This window comes from Mytilus edulis, chromosome 9 (assembly GCF_963676685.1).
Source record: "Mytilus edulis chromosome 9, xbMytEdul2.2, whole genome shotgun sequence".
Classification (NCBI taxonomy): Eukaryota; Metazoa; Mollusca; class Bivalvia; order Mytilida; family Mytilidae; genus Mytilus; species Mytilus edulis.
In genome coordinates this window covers 62940068-62959035 of record NC_092352.1, presented here as the reverse complement: position 1 = coordinate 62959035, position 18968 = coordinate 62940068, and the positions used below count along the sequence as shown (strand labels likewise).

The window sequence follows — 18968 nt, the reverse complement described above, 5'->3', positions numbered from 1 at the left end:
TTGATATATAAACCCCAACATATTCAAGAGGATGTTATTGAAAAATCCAATTTGAGTCTTGTGAAAGGGACAACGAATTGATGATGAACTAAACAAAGGAGTAGGTTCAGTAAGACCCCTTTTTGGCCCCAAAATATAGCAGTTTTACAAAATTGTAAAAATGTAACCGTTTAGTTATTTATTGGACAGTAGAATGCTTCTGCTATATAAATATTGGCTGTTTTTGACAATACAATGCACATATATCGGGTACTAGCACCATTAAGTCGTGCTAAAATACTGAAATCTTCACAATTCTAGCATTTTAGTTAAATTTTAGACGGTTTTCGTGTAAAACGAAAGTGGCCGCATTCGTGTTCATCCTTAATATTGAAATGTAAGTTGTATTTTATGATAATACATAACATATATAAAGGTTGAGGATGAACACGGATGCGGCCACTTTCATTTTTGACAAAAACCATCTGAAAATTGACATTTTTTGGCATATTTGGTAGATTTTTCATATTTGAGCTTGAATCGGATCGTTTTTTATGACTAAATAAGGTTAAAATTGTCACATAAACTAACTGATTCAAATGAAATAGACACTTAAGTGTTTAAAAAGTGGTCAAAATCTTTCGTCTGATGAACCTGAAATTTGAGGCCAAAATGGATCCTTATCGGACCTACTCCTTTGGTCAATATCATAAAAAGTGATGGGTGGATTCCCCAATATGGAACTTATTTTCTAGATCTGTTTTGTTCTATTAACATGCTTTTGGATATATTTTCAGCAATAGTTCTTGATCTTAGGATAAAGAAAGATGTCATCACAGACAACAGTCCTGTTCTAACAGAACTTTGTATAATACTAGAGGATATCTTTACAAGAGGATGTAGAGGTGACCATTCAGTTTTTTATGTCGCCATGACGGAGTCAAAAAGTGAGACATAGGTATGCTGTTTCCGGCAGCAGAGGAGGCTTCAACAATGTATTAGTTTGTGATTAGGTCTAGTTTATGGTGATCCACAAGTGGTAGATCAATGATATTTGGTATGCAGTTGTATAAGCATTGCCATATATCTCATTTCCACGGAGATAATTTGGCTCCTCCCCCTTAGTCATGGTCTATTGACTTTGAAATTTTTGCTTATTTTACACGTAATAGTTTGTGATTAGGTCAGTTTATTGAGAACCACAAGTGGTAGATCAATGATATTTGGTATGCAGTTGTATAAGCATTGTCACATCTCATTTCCATGGAGAATATTTGGCCTCGCCCCTCAGTCACAGTCTAATGACTGTGAAACTAATCTTATTGGCATTTGCATGTATTGTTTCCATGGAGATTACAATGTTTATAGCCCCACTCCCTCTTCTTGGTTCATTGACTTTGAAACTTTTACATACCGTTTTTGGTCGTGTATAGTCCACACTTTTAACCTTAAATATATGTAGTTTGCACAAGGGGTATGGATTATACACAACAATAGACGGTTTTGGATTTTTATAAAAAAAAAAAAAAAATAATTTAAATATGGTGTTTTTTTGTATATTGGTGACATTTGTTATATTTACTCCATTTATTCTTATTCTTTTATTCTTTTTAACTTTTTTCTTCAAAATTGATTTTTCAAAGTAGAGGTGTTACATCCTGCATGAGTAATCAAGAGGGATAATTAGGGATTAAGTATGGGTGTGTAGCAAATACATAATGATGTCAACTTTTGACAGGTGTTAAATATAATAATCCTAGGCACAAAAACAACATGATCAATGAAAAGGTCCCTTTCAATTGATTTTTACTGTGATCTAGACTTTTATAATATTTTTTTTTTATATAAAACTTTTTTTCTCGATTTTAAGAGGATGGAAAGGGGATGACAACTATACATAACTGTGTACTATACATGGCCGAGTACGGTAGTTTACAAGTTAATGTTTGTATTTAGGTTTGGGACGACTTATAATAAGTCAATGGTATTTGGTATGCAGTTGTATTAGCATTGGTACATCTCATTTACATGGAGATTGTTTAGCCATGTAACTCAGTCATGGTTCATTGACTTTGAATATTCACATAACTTGTGTTAGATGTTAGAGTATTGCTATTTTGATTTCAACATTTGCATAATCAAAATTACAAAAAGGCAAGACATATATCTGTGATAACAGTTTATATGTACAAAGAGCAGTAATATATTGTTGATTCATGTGAATCTAATATGTTTGGTATGCCAATGCTATAATAGTTAAAACATTTACCCTATTATTTTTATCTCTGGTATACAAAGCATTGATGTAAGGGTACTCACAATTATTGAAACATTAGATTAAATCCAACTACAACAAAATAATCATGTGACACCAATTATCAACCAAACATGTCCAACAGATTTCGTGTAAAGCTGTCACAGTATGAGAAACGCACGACCTAGTACATAGCCAAAATGTAAGTAGTCAGAATCAACAGGATGTTGGATCATGAGAATAGTACATTAAGTTATGTTGTTATTTTAGAAAAAATAAAAATCAATGTTAGAACAAAAAAAACAATATTTTAAGACCTTACTACAGTGTTAAATTGATAACCTTATAGAATGGGTTTATTTTCAGGATCAACATGATCAATGAGTTCACATATATATTGTTTCTAAATTTAAAGGCTCTATAAAAAACATCACAAGTAAAAATTTGGATGTTATATCCAAATTTTCAAAATTTCATGTAAGAATTATTCAGGGTAAAATTTTAACAGCCAAATTTTCATCCAAATACATGTATTTGTATCTATGGAAGTATTAAGCAAATGGCTGGGTTTCTATACATCATAAGTTAAATCTGAGTATCCATTTGATGATTTCTTGCAATTTCAGACACATCATGGTTTAACAAAACAAATTACAGATATTGGACATGGATTGAAAAGATTTCACAAAGTGGAAGGTAAGAATAAGAAACAATCTTCTTAAAACAGGGTTGCTGTCACAATGATCTAAACAGGTCAGTATTGGAATATTCTTTATACAACAGGACAAAACATTTTTTCTAATTTTACTTAAGACTGTAGGGTACACATTTTCCCGAATTTTCCAGATATACACATAGGTTAACTGCAAGCTTAAATATTCAAAGAAATGCAAATTTTTCTATAGGCATGTGATGTATGCTAATTTTGGCCAAATCACAAAATTAAATATCCAGGAAACATTGCAATTGGTATCCACATAAATAAATGAATCTACAGCATGTACAGATCCAATGAATAATTAGAAAATAACCAAGATAATATACAATTACTGTCTTTTTATGAGGTAAATATGTGGTTTTATTGACTTTTTAAAAAGTGATATTCACTAAGGCCAATGGTCGAAGTAAATATCAGTTTTTCAAAAGTCAACTTTTTAAAAACTGATATTCACTAAGGCCAATGGCAGAAGTAAATATCAGTTTTTCAAAAGTCAATTGAATCACATATTTACCAAAGCAAAAGACAGTAATTGCTTTATTCCATAAAATGAGAAAAATTTATGTAATGGAAATTATTCACCAAAACCAATTGTACATCAAATGTTTTCTTTACCAAATTATACATGTAAAAGCACGCTACGTTTTGCGAAGTGAATATACTTTTTCTGCAGGTGAATATGCTTATTTATTCAAAATCCCATTCATATAGAACAACCTTCTTAAGTTTTATCAATATGGAATAACTTTTTTAACTATATTTTTTTTAAATTTCAACTCATTTATGACATTTAAATATTTATGAAACATGACCTAGGGATCAAGGATAGAATCATAAATTATTTAGCTTGTGCATATGTCTTATTAGAGAATGATCATGATTTGAATAACTTATCTTTCTAACTGAATATACCAGAACTTGAATAGTTACTCATATATACCATGCTGAAAATATTTTTTATATTGATATCATTATAAAATATTGTATAAATGTAAATGTGTATTTTAGGTATCAGCCAGCATTTCACATGGTAATAGATACAGTAAAAGATTGTAAAAAGGTACAATATCTCAGTTGTTTTAAATTCACTGTCATGCTAGTATAAAGAACAAACTTTTACTACATACACATGGTACAATGAAACATGTCAATGGTGTATGTGATTTTAAAGCAAAATTATTTGTGAATAAATGCTTCATTAAAGATGAGCTTGTCCAGTGTCTACATTCATAGACGAAAAAATTAATTTAAAGAAAGGAATTGTGGATACTTTATCATAATTATGTATGAAGAATAAATAAACCTTGTCCAAGGGAGACGACTGTTTTCATGTATAAATATGAGTTTGACTGTCCCTCTGGTATCTTTCGTCCCTCTTTCTTTCCCTCTCCCTTAATAAAAATGTACACAAAGAAAGTTATCAATGTATAGCATTTTAGTCTGATCCATACTAGAAACAAACAGGTAGATGCTGGATTATTATACTTTACAAATAACCAAACGGTTGGTCTTCAAAAATCCACAAAAAACTGATACACAAAATTGATCTTATAAAAACATATTTTTAAACACAAATTATTCATAAGAGAATTTATTCATGCACTGTAAATTCAGAAATTATTGCGAGGTTTTATCATTGCAAAAAACGCAATAATTTAAACTCGCATTTTGAAATTTTGTATATAAATTAAACAGGCTTTTTTTTTCAAAATCGTAAAAATTAAAGTCGCATTTAAGTCTAAAAAGACAAAATCCCAATAATAAATGCATGCATTAATTCCTGAATTTACAGTGTATGAAAACATTAAAGGAAACCTGGATGTACTTATAAATACAGTATTATTGTGATGAATATAAGAAAAGAGAAGAAATTGTGGGATGATTGCTAATGAGTCAACAAATGATGTGGATGTAAGCAACTATATCATATGTCACTAACAGCCTTCACCAATGAGCAAAATTTATACAATGTAATTTTCTTTGAAAGGCCTAAATCGTATTACTCACTGTAGAATTTCCTGTTCTACTTTTTATTATACAGTGACATATAAAACTGCCCATGATTTATTACTGACTGTTGTAGGCTTTTGTATAAATATATATGTATAGCTTAAAAAGATAGGGTAAAGATGGTTCATGATTTAAAGACTCAATATCTTTTTAATCTGCTCATTTATTTGCTGTAATAGGTGCTATATGTAGTATTAGACTGAAATAAATTTATTTTCCAGACATGTACAGACTCTGGACGTGGCAGACTATTTATTAGGTCAGCTTTATCAAAGAAAGTATTGGCAGTCCCAGTGCAACAGATTGTTAAAGACCAACAGCTACTACAAGTAAACATATTTTATTTCTTAAACATATTGTAAATTAGATGTGTAAAAAATATGCTTTTATTCTGCAAGTGGCAATTTTATAAGGAGCTAACTTTGCTATATTTATTGGTAAACTAACAGTTTCTTAAATCCAAACTATTATAAGACTTCATTCTGGTTTCTGTTTCTCAAATAAAAGTTGTTTAAATTTTACATCCAAACATACTTTACCAGATTTATACATAATGTACATACACCTGTCCTTAGTCAGTAACCTGATGTTCAGTGGTTGTTGTTTGTTGATGTGGTTCATAAATGTTTCTTGTTCCTTTTTTTGATATATAGGTTAGACCGTTGGTTTTCCCGTTCGAATGGTTTTACACTAGTGATTTTTTTGGAGCACTTTAAAGCTTGCTGTTCAATGCTCTATTTGAAGATCGTACTTTGACCTATAATGGTTTACTTTTACAAATAATGACTTCGATGGAGATTTGTCTCCTTGGCACTCATACCACATCTTCTTATATCTATATAGCCTGTTTCAGTCATACAGATTTATGAATTTGAGGGTTCATTACCTGCAATGATAATTCTATGATTAATTATCTTTTTGAAAGAAAGTCAAACTGTATTACAATACAAATAAATTTAATCAAAGATTGTTACAAAGCAAATAAATTTAATCAAAGATTGTTACAAAGCAAATAAATTTAATCAAAGATTGTTACAAAGCAAATAATTTAATCAAAGATTGTTACAAAGCAAATAATTTAATCAAAGATTGTTACAAAGCAAATAATTTAATTAAAGATTGTTACAAAGAAAATAATTTAATCAAAAGTTTATTTCAATGCAAATAATAACCTATAGATGAATCTTTCAAGTTACCAAAAAAGGGGGAGAATCGCTTTGACACGTTCAACACCCATTTCATTTCAAGAGCCCAAAATAACTACCCCAAAAAAACAGGACGCCTAAATATGCTAAGAGTTCTAGTCTATTGTGAGCAAAACCAAACTAGGCACTTGTATGTACATTTGATGAGTGTTAATTATTTAAGGAAAAATACTGTATTTTTTTTTAAGGAAGTTATATATTAAATATTAAATTTAATCATTGGTATAATAACAAAGGTTATGTTCATATTCAGTAATTTCTCAGAGGAGTTGGAAAGTCAGAGGTGATAGAATATTTTGAGGGAGCTATGCCCACTGGAACTGTAAATTGATTTGAAAAGACAAACATTGTAAGCCCTCTGAAGATAAAATTTTGTTTTTGTTTAATAATTTTTATTTTAAAGGATGACATTATCAATATCTTTGGTACATCATCAATATCTGGGGCAGGTTTGAAACACAGAGCCTATCAATTTTGTTTTAAGGGTGGGGGAGATTTATACCCTTGGAAATGGAAATAATTTTGAAATTCAACATTCAGCTTTCTCACTTCTGCATTTCTCAGTGGAGATTTTTTAATTATTATAGCAGATAAACTTATGATAGATAATAGATTTTTAGTCATCACATATAGTAACTATTAATGAGATTTTTTATTTTTTTGCAGGAATTCTACTATTCATATAACACAGTAATAGGAGATGAAATATTGTCTGGTAAGTTTTGGGTACACTTTTTATTTAAATAAAATAAAAAAAATGAAATAACTCTGAAACTGATTTGTATGAATTTTTTTTTAAGCTTATTTAACGTGGCATTATAAATTATCATTCTGAGGAACCACTATTGAGTTCACTAAAAAAAATCTTGTTTATTGCATTATATTTTTTTTGATTCAGTTGAATCTATACAAACACTCCAGATTTGAAGAAGATGGTGCAAAATTCTAAGTTGAAGACATATCATGAAAATAATATGTGTTTCTATGATTTGCAGAAACTTTATAAACCATTTAAATCATTAACTGCAAACTTTGGGCAGTTCTTTTATAGTTTTTTAGTTCTAATCTATAGCACTAAGCCCCAAAAAATATATCCCATACAATCTAATTTGAAGAAAACTCAGCATTTTTTTTTTTTTATTACCTATGGAATTTAACTTTGGAAACGGAAGATAACTCTGCAAAAATTTGTCTTTTTTTGTCAGTTTTGGGTTGATTTTCCTAAAATTCATGTAAAGAATAATATTTTGATGGGGTTATAAGTTTGTATTTGACTATATTATATTATATTCTGTTCATGAAATGTACAAAATCAAAGTGTTATGGGTATTTAAAAAAAAATGCACATAATAATAAAAGTGACCGCATTCGTGTTCATCCTTAATGTTGAAATGTAAGTTGTATTTGATGATAATACATAACATATATAAAGGTGGAGGATGAACATGGAGCGGCCACTATCATTTTTGGCAAAAACCATCTGAAAAGTTGCGTTTTTTGGCATATTTGATATATTTTTCATATTTAAGCTTGAATCGGATTGTTTTTAATGACTAAATCAGTTAAAATCTTTCACATAAACTAATTGAATCAATTGAAATAGAGACTTTTTAAAAGTGTTTAAAAAGTGTCCAAAATCTTTTGTTAGATGAACCTGAAATTTGAGGCCAAAATCAATATTTGCATAACTTACACATTAAAGTATTGCTATTTTAATTTCAACATTTGCATAATCAAAATTACATAATTTGAGACCTATCTCTGTTTATTAATTAGTGTGAAAATTGCAACAGGATAGTGTTTACCAAAAATTAAAAGTCACATTTTTAATTGAGATAGTATTTATATTTGTTGTATGCATTATTTGTTGAAATCAAAATAATAAATCTCCCCTTTTTATCCATTGTACAACAATTCCAATGATAAATCCATGCAATAATTTCTGAGTTTACAGTAGTTTTTCTAGATCTGTTTCTTGGAGGAAATATAATAGAAGACAATAATGAATTATATATTTTTAGAAATTCTGATATCCCTCTTACTGGAGCTTTCAGAGGTCACATTCCATTTAAAGATTCATGTAAGTTCTTCAACTTTTTTACTAAATCTCTATACTTAAAACATGATTTAGCTAGAAAAATATGAAATAGTGAGAAAGTTAAAATTTTATATTATATTTAAGAATTGCAAAAAATTCACTTAGCTATGAGGAAAAAGGATACATTGTCAAATAAATAATGCATTGTTTAGGTAGTAAATGAGAACAACATTTCCCAAAGCAAATGAAAAACATATATATATATATAATGTTTTGATCAATAATTTTCAAGCTTCACAGTATTCATGTTTGTTTATGATAAGCATATGTTGAGAATTATTTGATTTTTTTTATATATTTTCCAGAATTCCAGTTTCTTGGACAAAACCTGGGAACTGCCTGTAAGTAGTTGGTTCATTCTTTCTCTTAATGTGAAAGTTTCTTAAGGTTTAAATATAAATTACTGTAATAACAATATTATGTAGGAAAATATGGGTTCATTTTTTGTCTATCCTTGAAGTGGTAAAAAAGTGAGATTTAAGTATGCTTTTTTCTGCAGAGATTATTTGTCTCTTATCCTCAGTCATGGTCTATTGATTTTGAAACATATGCATAGTTTACATGTTTCAAAAGTTTGTGATTCTCAAAATATTGAAAGATGTTAAAATGTTAATATTTAGATTGAAGTTATCTTCCTTTGTATGTATTTCAATGTATTTATGGTTGAATAAATAACAAATATGGAAAGAAAAATATCTGCTACTTAAAGTATTGCCTTTCATTGCTTAATACAATGCAACGTTTAATTTTAAGTTCCCTGCAAAATGAATGCAATTTTTATCATTTAACGTTCATAAGCACCTACATGTAATATTAGATGATAGACAGTCAACTTTTATCTTATACTTTAAATTATCTGCTAAAAGATCATGTCATCAGGAATGGTTACCCGTTTTTAATGACATCACAAACTTAGCTAAATCAGAGGAACACAAATAATGTTTACAAATTAAAAACTGATATCAAGCATACCACATGCTGATTATAAAAAAACATGTCAACTGTTCAAGCAGTATAAATATAGACTAAAAATTGAGAAATTGATTTTCAATAATTTTACAATTATCAATAGAAAAAAAAATATCATTATTTCTGTATGTGCATTATAGATATCAGCAGTCACATGTAATGATTTCATTATTTTTTTCACAGATTTATAAAAACTTTGAATTTGTACCATGTGGAGATCTTGGTTTGAATGTACAGTAAGTAGATTCTATTGTGAGATTGTTAAAAAGAAGATAAGATTGATGTATTATTATTCCCCAACTTTAAGACAAGGCTATATTGCATTCACCTTTTCTATCTGTCCTGTCAGCAAATCAAAACATTTTTTTAAGAAACAGCTTAAAAGAATGAGTTCATTTTTGGTCAGCAGCATGAGACATTTTAGTAGGGTCACTTTTCTGATCTATCAGACAGTTATTTTCAGTTTTACTGTTTAAACAAAAGTAATACATCTGAATGTTACATAAAATATTTGATGCATCAGTGTCTAAATTAAAAATTTATAATTGTGCAGCGTAGTATAGAAAAAATCTGATGGAGAATGACAATACATGTAAGGGATAAAAACTGCATATTACATATTTAGAAATAATGTATATTCTGACAATAATCTGATGTTATGTTATTTTTTATGCAAAAATTCTATGGGATAGGATTGGAGATAGGGAATAACGTACTTAAACATGACAGATCCACTCTGCATGTATATTTGATATCAAAAGTTGTTCCTTAAATTTCACTATGAAGGTGTAGCCTACTCCTATTTTACTCAGCAATAATAAAATCTTTGAAAAATATAAAAAATACAACTCTCTTTGAAAATCTGTAAAACATTATTTTATATTCTACATATTTAAAATGTAACTAATTTGAAAAAAGACGATAAAAAATCAAAGTGACTGATAATGGATATGATTGGAAAAAAAGATTTCATCATACAGGCTATACATCACTGAGGCTGCAATCCATCAACACAAAACACCTTGTAAATAGTGGTTATCTGTTAGGTTCTTGAGCTTGATTGAGAGTGAAGAGTTTTGAAATGAGTTTTGGGTCAAAATTACAGACTTTGTATGCAATACTTCTTTTCTTCCATTAGACAGGTTCAGGAATATTTCATTGTCAAGTCAATCAAACCTGGAAGTGTGGCAGAGGAAGATGTAAGTCTTTCATAATTCAAATAAATATCTGCTATATGCCTTACAATGAGGATTTATGTGAAAATGTCCTTATCTATTTGCCAAAGTACAGGTACATGTATGTTTTAAAAGAAATAAATAAAAACTTTAACCCCTTCATTGCATTGATGAATTTATGAAATAAATACAGGTCAATCAGCATGATCTGGGATAGATTATTGCAAAACATGATAGGAAACTTAGTTTAATTTTGTTGCCAATGTTTTATGCCTCACCCAATGTTGACCTAGTATTATGCATATGATACTTTTGTGATTTTCTAATATAAAAGTTGCCTTATTATAATTTCTCCTTTACATGTAAGTTAAAAGAATGGTTTACAAATAAATTGATTGTCCTTTAACATGATTTTGTTGTATTTTTAAAAAAACTAATTGTAAAATGTTTAACTGAAGTTTTTCTTTGTTTTACAGGGAAAGATAGGACCAGGGGATGTTATTGATGAATTATATAGCTTTGCTCTAACTCCACTTAGTCTTCCAAATGTAATATATCATATCTTTTATAGTCATGAATTTCCATTACACTTGTTGAATCAGGCGCTTGAACATATTTTATTCTGGATAAAACAAATTTAAAAAAAAGTCTTCTTTGAGGATATGTTATACATAAAAATCACATTATATGGGTATCTGAGTCACTATTAAAGTTGTCCAAAATACTTGAAATCATAATCTTATTATGGACCCTTTTCCAATTTGTGTTTTCACTTACATTTCCAATGCCACAATGCATGTATTATGTAAGAGTAAGAGTCGATTGATCAATGAATTCATTTACACGGATAACCTTATGTCAACTAGCATAACTAATTTCATAAAAACAAGAAGTTGAGATTGATGAAGTATAACCAAACTTTACGAGTATGTTATATTGTAAGATTCACCATGTCTATCTGATATAATAGAAGGAACATTCCTATTGTACTTGAGGTCAATAGCTCAAATGTCAAGTTCATAGTTTCTGAAAATAGACCAAATTTGTGCAGAACAATTATTTCCAAATTTTACTTGATGTCTATTCTATTTCTAAAAATTACTTACTAGATAAAATTAGCTTGACATAGATGCTGAACATTAATAGTATATTTGATATGTTTATACTTAAATTTACTGATATCACAAACAGTTTCACTTTTTTTCAGGTACATAAATTAATGGCAAAGCATAAAGGTCTACCAGTATATGTTGGTGTCATTAAGGTAAATCTGCAAAGTGACTAGTGGTTTAATATTTACTGTGAATTCTTTATTATTAATGGGGTATGAGTTTCAGTTCAATATAAGAATATAACAACAATTTCAAGTATTCAAGAAATGCAAATTTCATATCAATGTGTAAACAAAATTTGTGAAAATAAAAATACAACCCACAAAAAAAGGTAAAATTTTTTACGATTTAACACAAATGAATCTATAATAAATTTGATTTCATTTCAATTATTTTGGTCCTTCAAAATTTGTTCATAATGCTTGGCTTTACTTTAAATGATTTCGTAGAAGAATTCAATTTTGAAAGGTAGTGCAGGTATTTTCTGATGAATTTGAATAATTTTTAGATAATTTTATTTCAATGAAAATGCATCCTAGTAAATAGTTGATATATTTTAGCTTTGTGACAGAGCGGGAAAGTATTTTCCTCCTATTGTCCGCTTACTGGAAGAGATCAATATAAATCCCAGAAATTTACAGAAGGAAATAGTACCAGATGATAAGGATAACAACAATTCAGACAGGAAACCAGGACATGCTATTCTACCAGAGGAAGAGGATGCAGAGAGACCTGTTCATGCTCCTGATGGAAGGTAACAGATCAAAATTAAACGTATCAATTTTGATTAATTTTTACCTGCATTGCTAAAGGCACAATCATTGTACAAGGAATTTTTTCATTAAAGTTTTTTTGGCATCAGTGAAAGGTAATGGTCACTTGTGTTCCAGTATACATTTAACCTCAGTCAATTGTATACAGTGATGCAGGTCTATCCCTTGTATTGATCTTTTTAATTTTAAAGGGAAACTTCGCAAAAAAATCAAAAATTGATATTATGTTCATTCTGTATAAAAATGCTCAAATTCATAGATATTAAAGTTTTATTCCGCTAGATAAGCGATCACCATCGATTTTAAATTTAGAGTATCAATTCTCTGCGATCCGCCATTTTGTCTTCTTTCCCGATTAATAAAAACGATATGTCTATAAACCACAAAGAAACAAAACTACAGTAACCGATGTAGTCGTAATTGCGTGTCGATATCTTGTCAATCGTACGGTTGTTTTATCCGACTAACTAACTTGATACGGAAAATATTCTTACTTTTTTTAAATTACCATGGTCTGTTGTTTTTAAACTGTTGATATTGGAATTAGGTGAAAAGTCAAAGTTGAAATCATAAATAAGTGTTCCGTGAAAATTGTTTTCGAAAATCTAATTTGTTCATAATTCTTTAAAGTAATAAACAAATATATTTTGATCTTCCCTCATCTGATCACCAGCATGGCTAAAGGTATTACTTCCAAAGGTATTGTGAGGGGTGTGAGGTGACACGTCCAGGTATTCAAGCGATTTCCTGTCGGGCTTGCAAGTTCATGCATCGTTTCACTTCTGCAGGTATTGATCAGTGTACACGGCTGATAACTTATAACTTATAACTTTCCATTTTGAACTATCAGATGAATAATATACAACTCTGTCTTACTTGTCATTACTAAACTCATACGCTTGTTTATAAATAACATTTCTGGTGTAAAGAATATAATTCATAAACATATAAATAATACCCAAAAAATAAGATTTGATGAAATTAAAATCTATTTAAATATTTTTTCCAAGGGTGAATTTGGGAAAATGTAATATATAGTCATTGTCAATAGTGAAGGACAGATTGGAACAGACCAGAAATATTGATTTAAAAAAATGTACGCACTTGCGGACGATTCGTTTATACGACTGGATAGAAAGTTACGGAACTATAGCGCAATTTAAAATATATACATGTATACATTGAACATAAGAAAAAAACATATATTTTGAATAAATAGGGGTAAAAGTGTTGTAAATAGACTAGTCCACGTATGCCAACAGTATGTAATCATCGAATGTCGATAGACTATTGTATACCAGAAGAAGAAGAGAACCAATTTGATTTAAATACAGGTCGATGTATAACTTTTGCTTTGGTTCATTGAAGCTGTGGACCTAGTAAAATCACAGATTTATATTTCAATAAGATTGTTCTCAAACAAAGGAAGTAATTCGTCATCACAATTGTTATATATGCCACTGGACGAACACTAATTATCCCCAGGGAATGTGAATATTTTGCTGGGAAACTTTTGAGTATCAAAGTTTCAAATTAATTTCGGGATTTATTTTCTTTCTTGGTATTCAATAACAGAAAAAAGAATAAATTACTTGTTCGCTAAATAGGGGTATTCTTGTCAGATAAAAGACTTGTAGTTATATTTAAAAAATAGGGAAATATGACATTAAATTTGTTCTGTCTTTTTTTTAAACATCGTTAAAAAGATGTGTGTCTAAGGTGAACGCCACAAGAACCCTGTAATACTAGTACGAGAGTATAGCATGTAAACATTCCTTCTCAATAATATGGTTGTATTGGAAATCTTTTCATACAGATTGACAACTCATTGTCCGATATGCATGTAATATTTGCCACATGACGCCCATAGTTCTTTCTACAATCATCATCTTATTCTGTGATATTGCTGTAAACATCGATGGTTCACACCCAAACAAAATGGGAGTAATGGACCTTCAGAGCTTCTCCGTGTTATACACTTGTGAAATATATAGACGAAATTTCTGTATTGAAATGAATCTACATCTCACAAACAGGATTTTCAAATAACGATTGTGAGTAATCACCTTACAAACCAATATAAACGTATGGCAAGATATAACCATGAAGGAATTTAGTTTTTGTCAGACGCAAGAACTCATCACTATATATATCATAAACGTATACGTATATATATGCATACAGTTTCAAATATTAAGAACAAGCGGTCGATGTCGATAGTCTGTTTTCTAACTGTTCAGAGTTAGACATGTCACTTGTTCATTCTTGGAAGCCTTCATATTCCTCGTCTAACGATGGGAACTCTTTCTGATTGTGTTGACTATAAATGCTTGTATGGTAATTCTGTCGTTTATCTGTACAAGCGGTTGCATTTCCTCTCCTTTCCCAACAAACAAACAAACGAAACGCCACTAGTCTGATTTCTCTGGAGCTCATCCTCAATGGCTCTTATACGTCAGGAAACTTACATGTATACTAATAATGATTGTTTCAAGAACAACGATGTATGGACGAACTATTATAAATTCGTCAATATCAGTTATGCATGACTAAAATATAACTTTTATTAAAACTACTGTATTACTTATTTGGATTAATGACGGCTATCATGTTCAACATTGCACAAATATTATCATAGAATTTAAAAAAAAATCCTCAAAAATCCTCAAAAGAAATAATGCCTTAGCTTAGATAATTGATATTCTTTTCACAAAAAGTTCGTGTAAATGATTGTCAAATGAATTTAATTATGTAAGAATAAAATGTTAAAAAGAAACTAAAAAAAAAACATGCATGTTGTATGTTGTATTTTTTTGTCAATTAAAAACTTTAAAATTGCAATAGTTTTATTAGCATTTAAACACAGCCAGATTTGAATACAAGTTAAGAAATTCCGGTAAAGTCAATGATATCAAACAGATGTACAATGGTATATCAAATTGGGTAATATTGCATTTAGTTTTTATAAAAGATTAAAACTACTATTTTTGCTTCATATTTGAATCTTTACACCAATTGCCGCTAAGAAAGTAATCAAAAATTGTTTCCTTTTATTTTTATACACTTTCGGAATTACGAATCTGAATTTTATTTTCAATTAATTTACACAATTTAATTATTGTATCTTTATTCTCATCGTGTATTAAATCTTAGTGTATTAACATCGTGACAGCATACTCTTTCTAATCCTTTCTGTTTATCCTTTCCAAATAACAACATTTATACCTGTGTACGCTTGAACTCACACCTGCGGCTAAATAGCTACAAGGTAAACGAATTGACCTCAAGCCGAGAAATATACAGTGACCTTTACAAAATAATATACACACTCTGCTCACACATTAGTTGCATTGAAATGATTATCAAAACAATAACGGTAAATAGAACTGAAATATTTTCAGTTCAATATCAGTAAAAATGTTCAATAAATATTTTATGAAAAAAATCTCAACAATAATTAATTAAATTTATTCAAAAACATTTACTAGAGATAATTTTATAGGAGTTTAATTCAATCAATACAAAACGGTATATGCATATTCATTTTCGTTAATTCTTATATTGTGGTTCATAACTTCGACCATTCGTCAGCTGTGCGCTTTTAATTACGTATATTGTCGATAAGCTATAAGAGTTAAACAGATTTTATTTTTTCCCAGAATTCAATAAATCGGGCTAATACGTCACGACCCACTCGAGAATTCAACCAAAAAAGTTACAAATACTTGATTTTCTCCGTTATTAGAAGGAATATGAATTTAAAACTTTGCAAATGTGTTTTTTATGTTAAGATGAACATAATTAGATGATAAGTAAAAAATCGCGGAATTTCCCTTTAAACAGCTGAAGTTTTATTAAATAATAGTGAGTCATTTTAATGCAATGATTTTTGTCGAGCCTTCGACTTTAGTCGAAAAAGCGAGACTAAGCGATCCTACATTCCGTCGTCGTCATCGGCGGCGGCGTCCACACTGTGGTTAAAGTTTTTGAAATTTGAATAACTTTCTCAAATGATCCTGGATTTCTACCAAATTTGGACAGAAGCTTGTTTATGATAAAAAAAATAGTATCCAGAAGTAAATTTTGTAAAAATAAAATATTTTACTTATAAATGGACTTAGTTTTTCTGCCAGGAAATATTACATTCACTCTGTGGTGAAAGTTTTTAAAATTTTAATAACTTTCTTAAACTATCCTGGGTTGGTACCAAACTTCGACAGAAGATTGTTTATGATCATAAGATAGTATGCAGAAGTAAATTTTGTTTAAAAAAAATCCATTTTTCTGTATTTTACTTTTAAATGGACTTAGATTTGCTGCGAAACAACACATTCACTCTGTGGTTTAACTTTTTAAAATTTTAATAACTTTCTTATACTATTTTGGATTTGTACCAAACTTGGACAGAAGCTTGTTTATGATCAAAAGCTAGTATCAAGAAGGAAATTTTGTTTTCTTCTAGTTAACATTACATTCAGTGTGCAGTTAAATTTTTTAAACATTTATTACATAAACTATCCTGGACTTTTACCAAACTTGGACAGAAGCTTCTTACAATCAAAAGATAGTATCAACAGGAATATTTTATTGATTTGTTTCCTCATTTCTGTTGAGCTTGCGATAAACAGAAAGAGTAGGCGAGACACTGGGTTCCGCGGAACCCTTACAAATTTTCATCTAGTACATATCTCGGGGAAAAAATGTTTTGTGACATATTAATGAATCACTTGGTCTTTCCATCCATAAATTGTGTTAGTTCATTTTGTTTACATGTTTCTATGGCAAATCATACTTTGTAAAATAGCTTCCTGATTTCCTGTTTGGTAAATTTGTTGGTAGAAAGGGAAAGATAATAATGCAAACATCAATAATAGTCCTTTTTATACCACCTGCAAACACCATACTTAAATAGTTCATATAATCAGTTTTGATTTGGATATATCAGTTTCACACAATTTACCACACAAAGAAGAATTATTTTTCCCCTTTTTGTACAGTGATGTTTCTAGAATTAGTACTGTTTATGAAATCTATATACTTAATCTTCTTGATGTATGCTGACTGATACTTTAGTCTGGAAGAATTGTAATTGGCTTTGACCTACCTTTCAGTAATTTATGAGTATTCATATATATGTGCAGTGGTTCTATTCTTTTTATGTTAGTAGTTTTTTATATGCTCCGTACTGATCTTTACCATTGGTTCTTATCTTATGCTGTTTTAATTAAATAGAAAAATATTTTACAATCCATACAGGAAAAGTAATGCCTTTAATATATATAGCAATTCAATTTGCAAAAAATAAATATGACAGACATGAACCCGCAACCACTGGAATTACAGACCCATTACAGGCTCCTGACTTGGGATAGGCAAATAAAGAATGTGGAGGGTTAAACAAATTGGAAGCAAGTATTGACAAAGTCATCATGTGAAGCTTTTCATATTTTACCATAATTTGGATTTGAATTTTATAGGAATTATTGAACTTTGAAGAAATTTTCTAAATGTAGTTTGTATTAACTTTTGACAGATTGTTTTCTTTTCTTTTTCAGTGCATTATATAAAGCAACATACCTTGGCAATGTAGATCTTGGACCAGTAAGTTTTTGTCAGTTGAAATAATTTTTTTTTTATCTTGTGCAATATTATAGTGTTATTTACTGGCTGTTTCTGTATTAGCACTGGTATAGATTCAAGGTTTGCTGTATTGGCCTCGAGACCCGTAGGGTCGAGGGCCAATACAGCTGACCGAGAATCTATACCAGTGCCAATACAGAAACAGCCAGTTCATAACACTTTTATTAAATGATTATAAGAGAATTAAAAATGGGCCAATACAGCTTTTTTCCCGCTTTTTTCCGTATTGGCCCTCGTTTTTTCCGTTTCAAAACTTTAAGACATTACAAAACATTGCACATCATTTAACCTGTTTATTTTATGACTTTAATTTAAAAAATATTATACAAATGTTTTTATGCATAACGATACTTCCAGAGTTAAGTAATGGCGTAATAAAATTGAAAACCGGAAGTGAACGTCCTGTATTAGCCCTAGGGCTAATACGGCTTTTTTCCCGCTTTTTTCTGTATTGGCCCTGTTTTTTTCCGTATTGGCCCTGTTCGAAGAGCAATATTAAATCTTGATTTATATCGACAGTGAAACGTTTTTAGTATTGCACATGCTGATTTATCCGTATTAGGGCTTATTTGCTCATATCATTTAATAAAAGGGCATACAATACAGGGGAGATAATGACATCGCTAAATTAATATGTTGTTTTTTTGGAGATGTCAAACTAATTAATGGCTTGGAAACAATGGCATTGATCCCTATCTTTTTAAATGATATTTGGCATGATTTCATATGAAGATCATGTATACAAATTTTTATGAACAAATCACTGATAGATATTTTTTAAAATAAGATAAACATACCACAATTAAATGCTGTTTTTTTTTATTTAAAATTATAAGTGATTTTTTTTTTTTTTTTATCTTTTGAGTAAATGTCTAATATTTTGACCCAGTTTATTTCTTAAAGTAAAACATGGAGGTGTATATTTTATTATATATTTGAATTGACTGGGTGAAATAGCTTGAACGTTTGTAAAAACTGTATTGCATGCCCTTAATGGATAAAAAATAATGTAAAATGTTGTGTTCTATTCAAATT

The 18968-nt window shown here is 29.4% G+C and overlaps 1 protein-coding gene across 1 annotated transcript in view; it reads left to right on the top strand.

Moving 5' to 3' along the window:
• LOC139488773 (uncharacterized) overlaps positions 1-18968 on the top strand; it is a 45888-nt gene that overhangs the window by 4994 nt on the left and 21926 nt on the right. The window contains exons 2-14 of the mRNA XM_071274663.1: positions 777-884; positions 2860-2929; positions 3960-4011; positions 5183-5290; positions 6833-6881; positions 8188-8246; positions 8570-8605; positions 9417-9469; positions 10372-10432; positions 10885-10956; positions 11616-11672; positions 12081-12274; positions 17849-17894. Coding sequence (XP_071130764.1) covers positions 777-884; positions 2860-2929; positions 3960-4011; positions 5183-5290; positions 6833-6881; positions 8188-8246; positions 8570-8605; positions 9417-9469; positions 10372-10432; positions 10885-10956; positions 11616-11672; positions 12081-12274; positions 17849-17894 — 965 coding nt within the window. The remainder of the gene's footprint in view (positions 1-776; positions 885-2859; positions 2930-3959; positions 4012-5182; positions 5291-6832; positions 6882-8187; positions 8247-8569; positions 8606-9416; positions 9470-10371; positions 10433-10884; positions 10957-11615; positions 11673-12080; positions 12275-17848; positions 17895-18968) is intronic.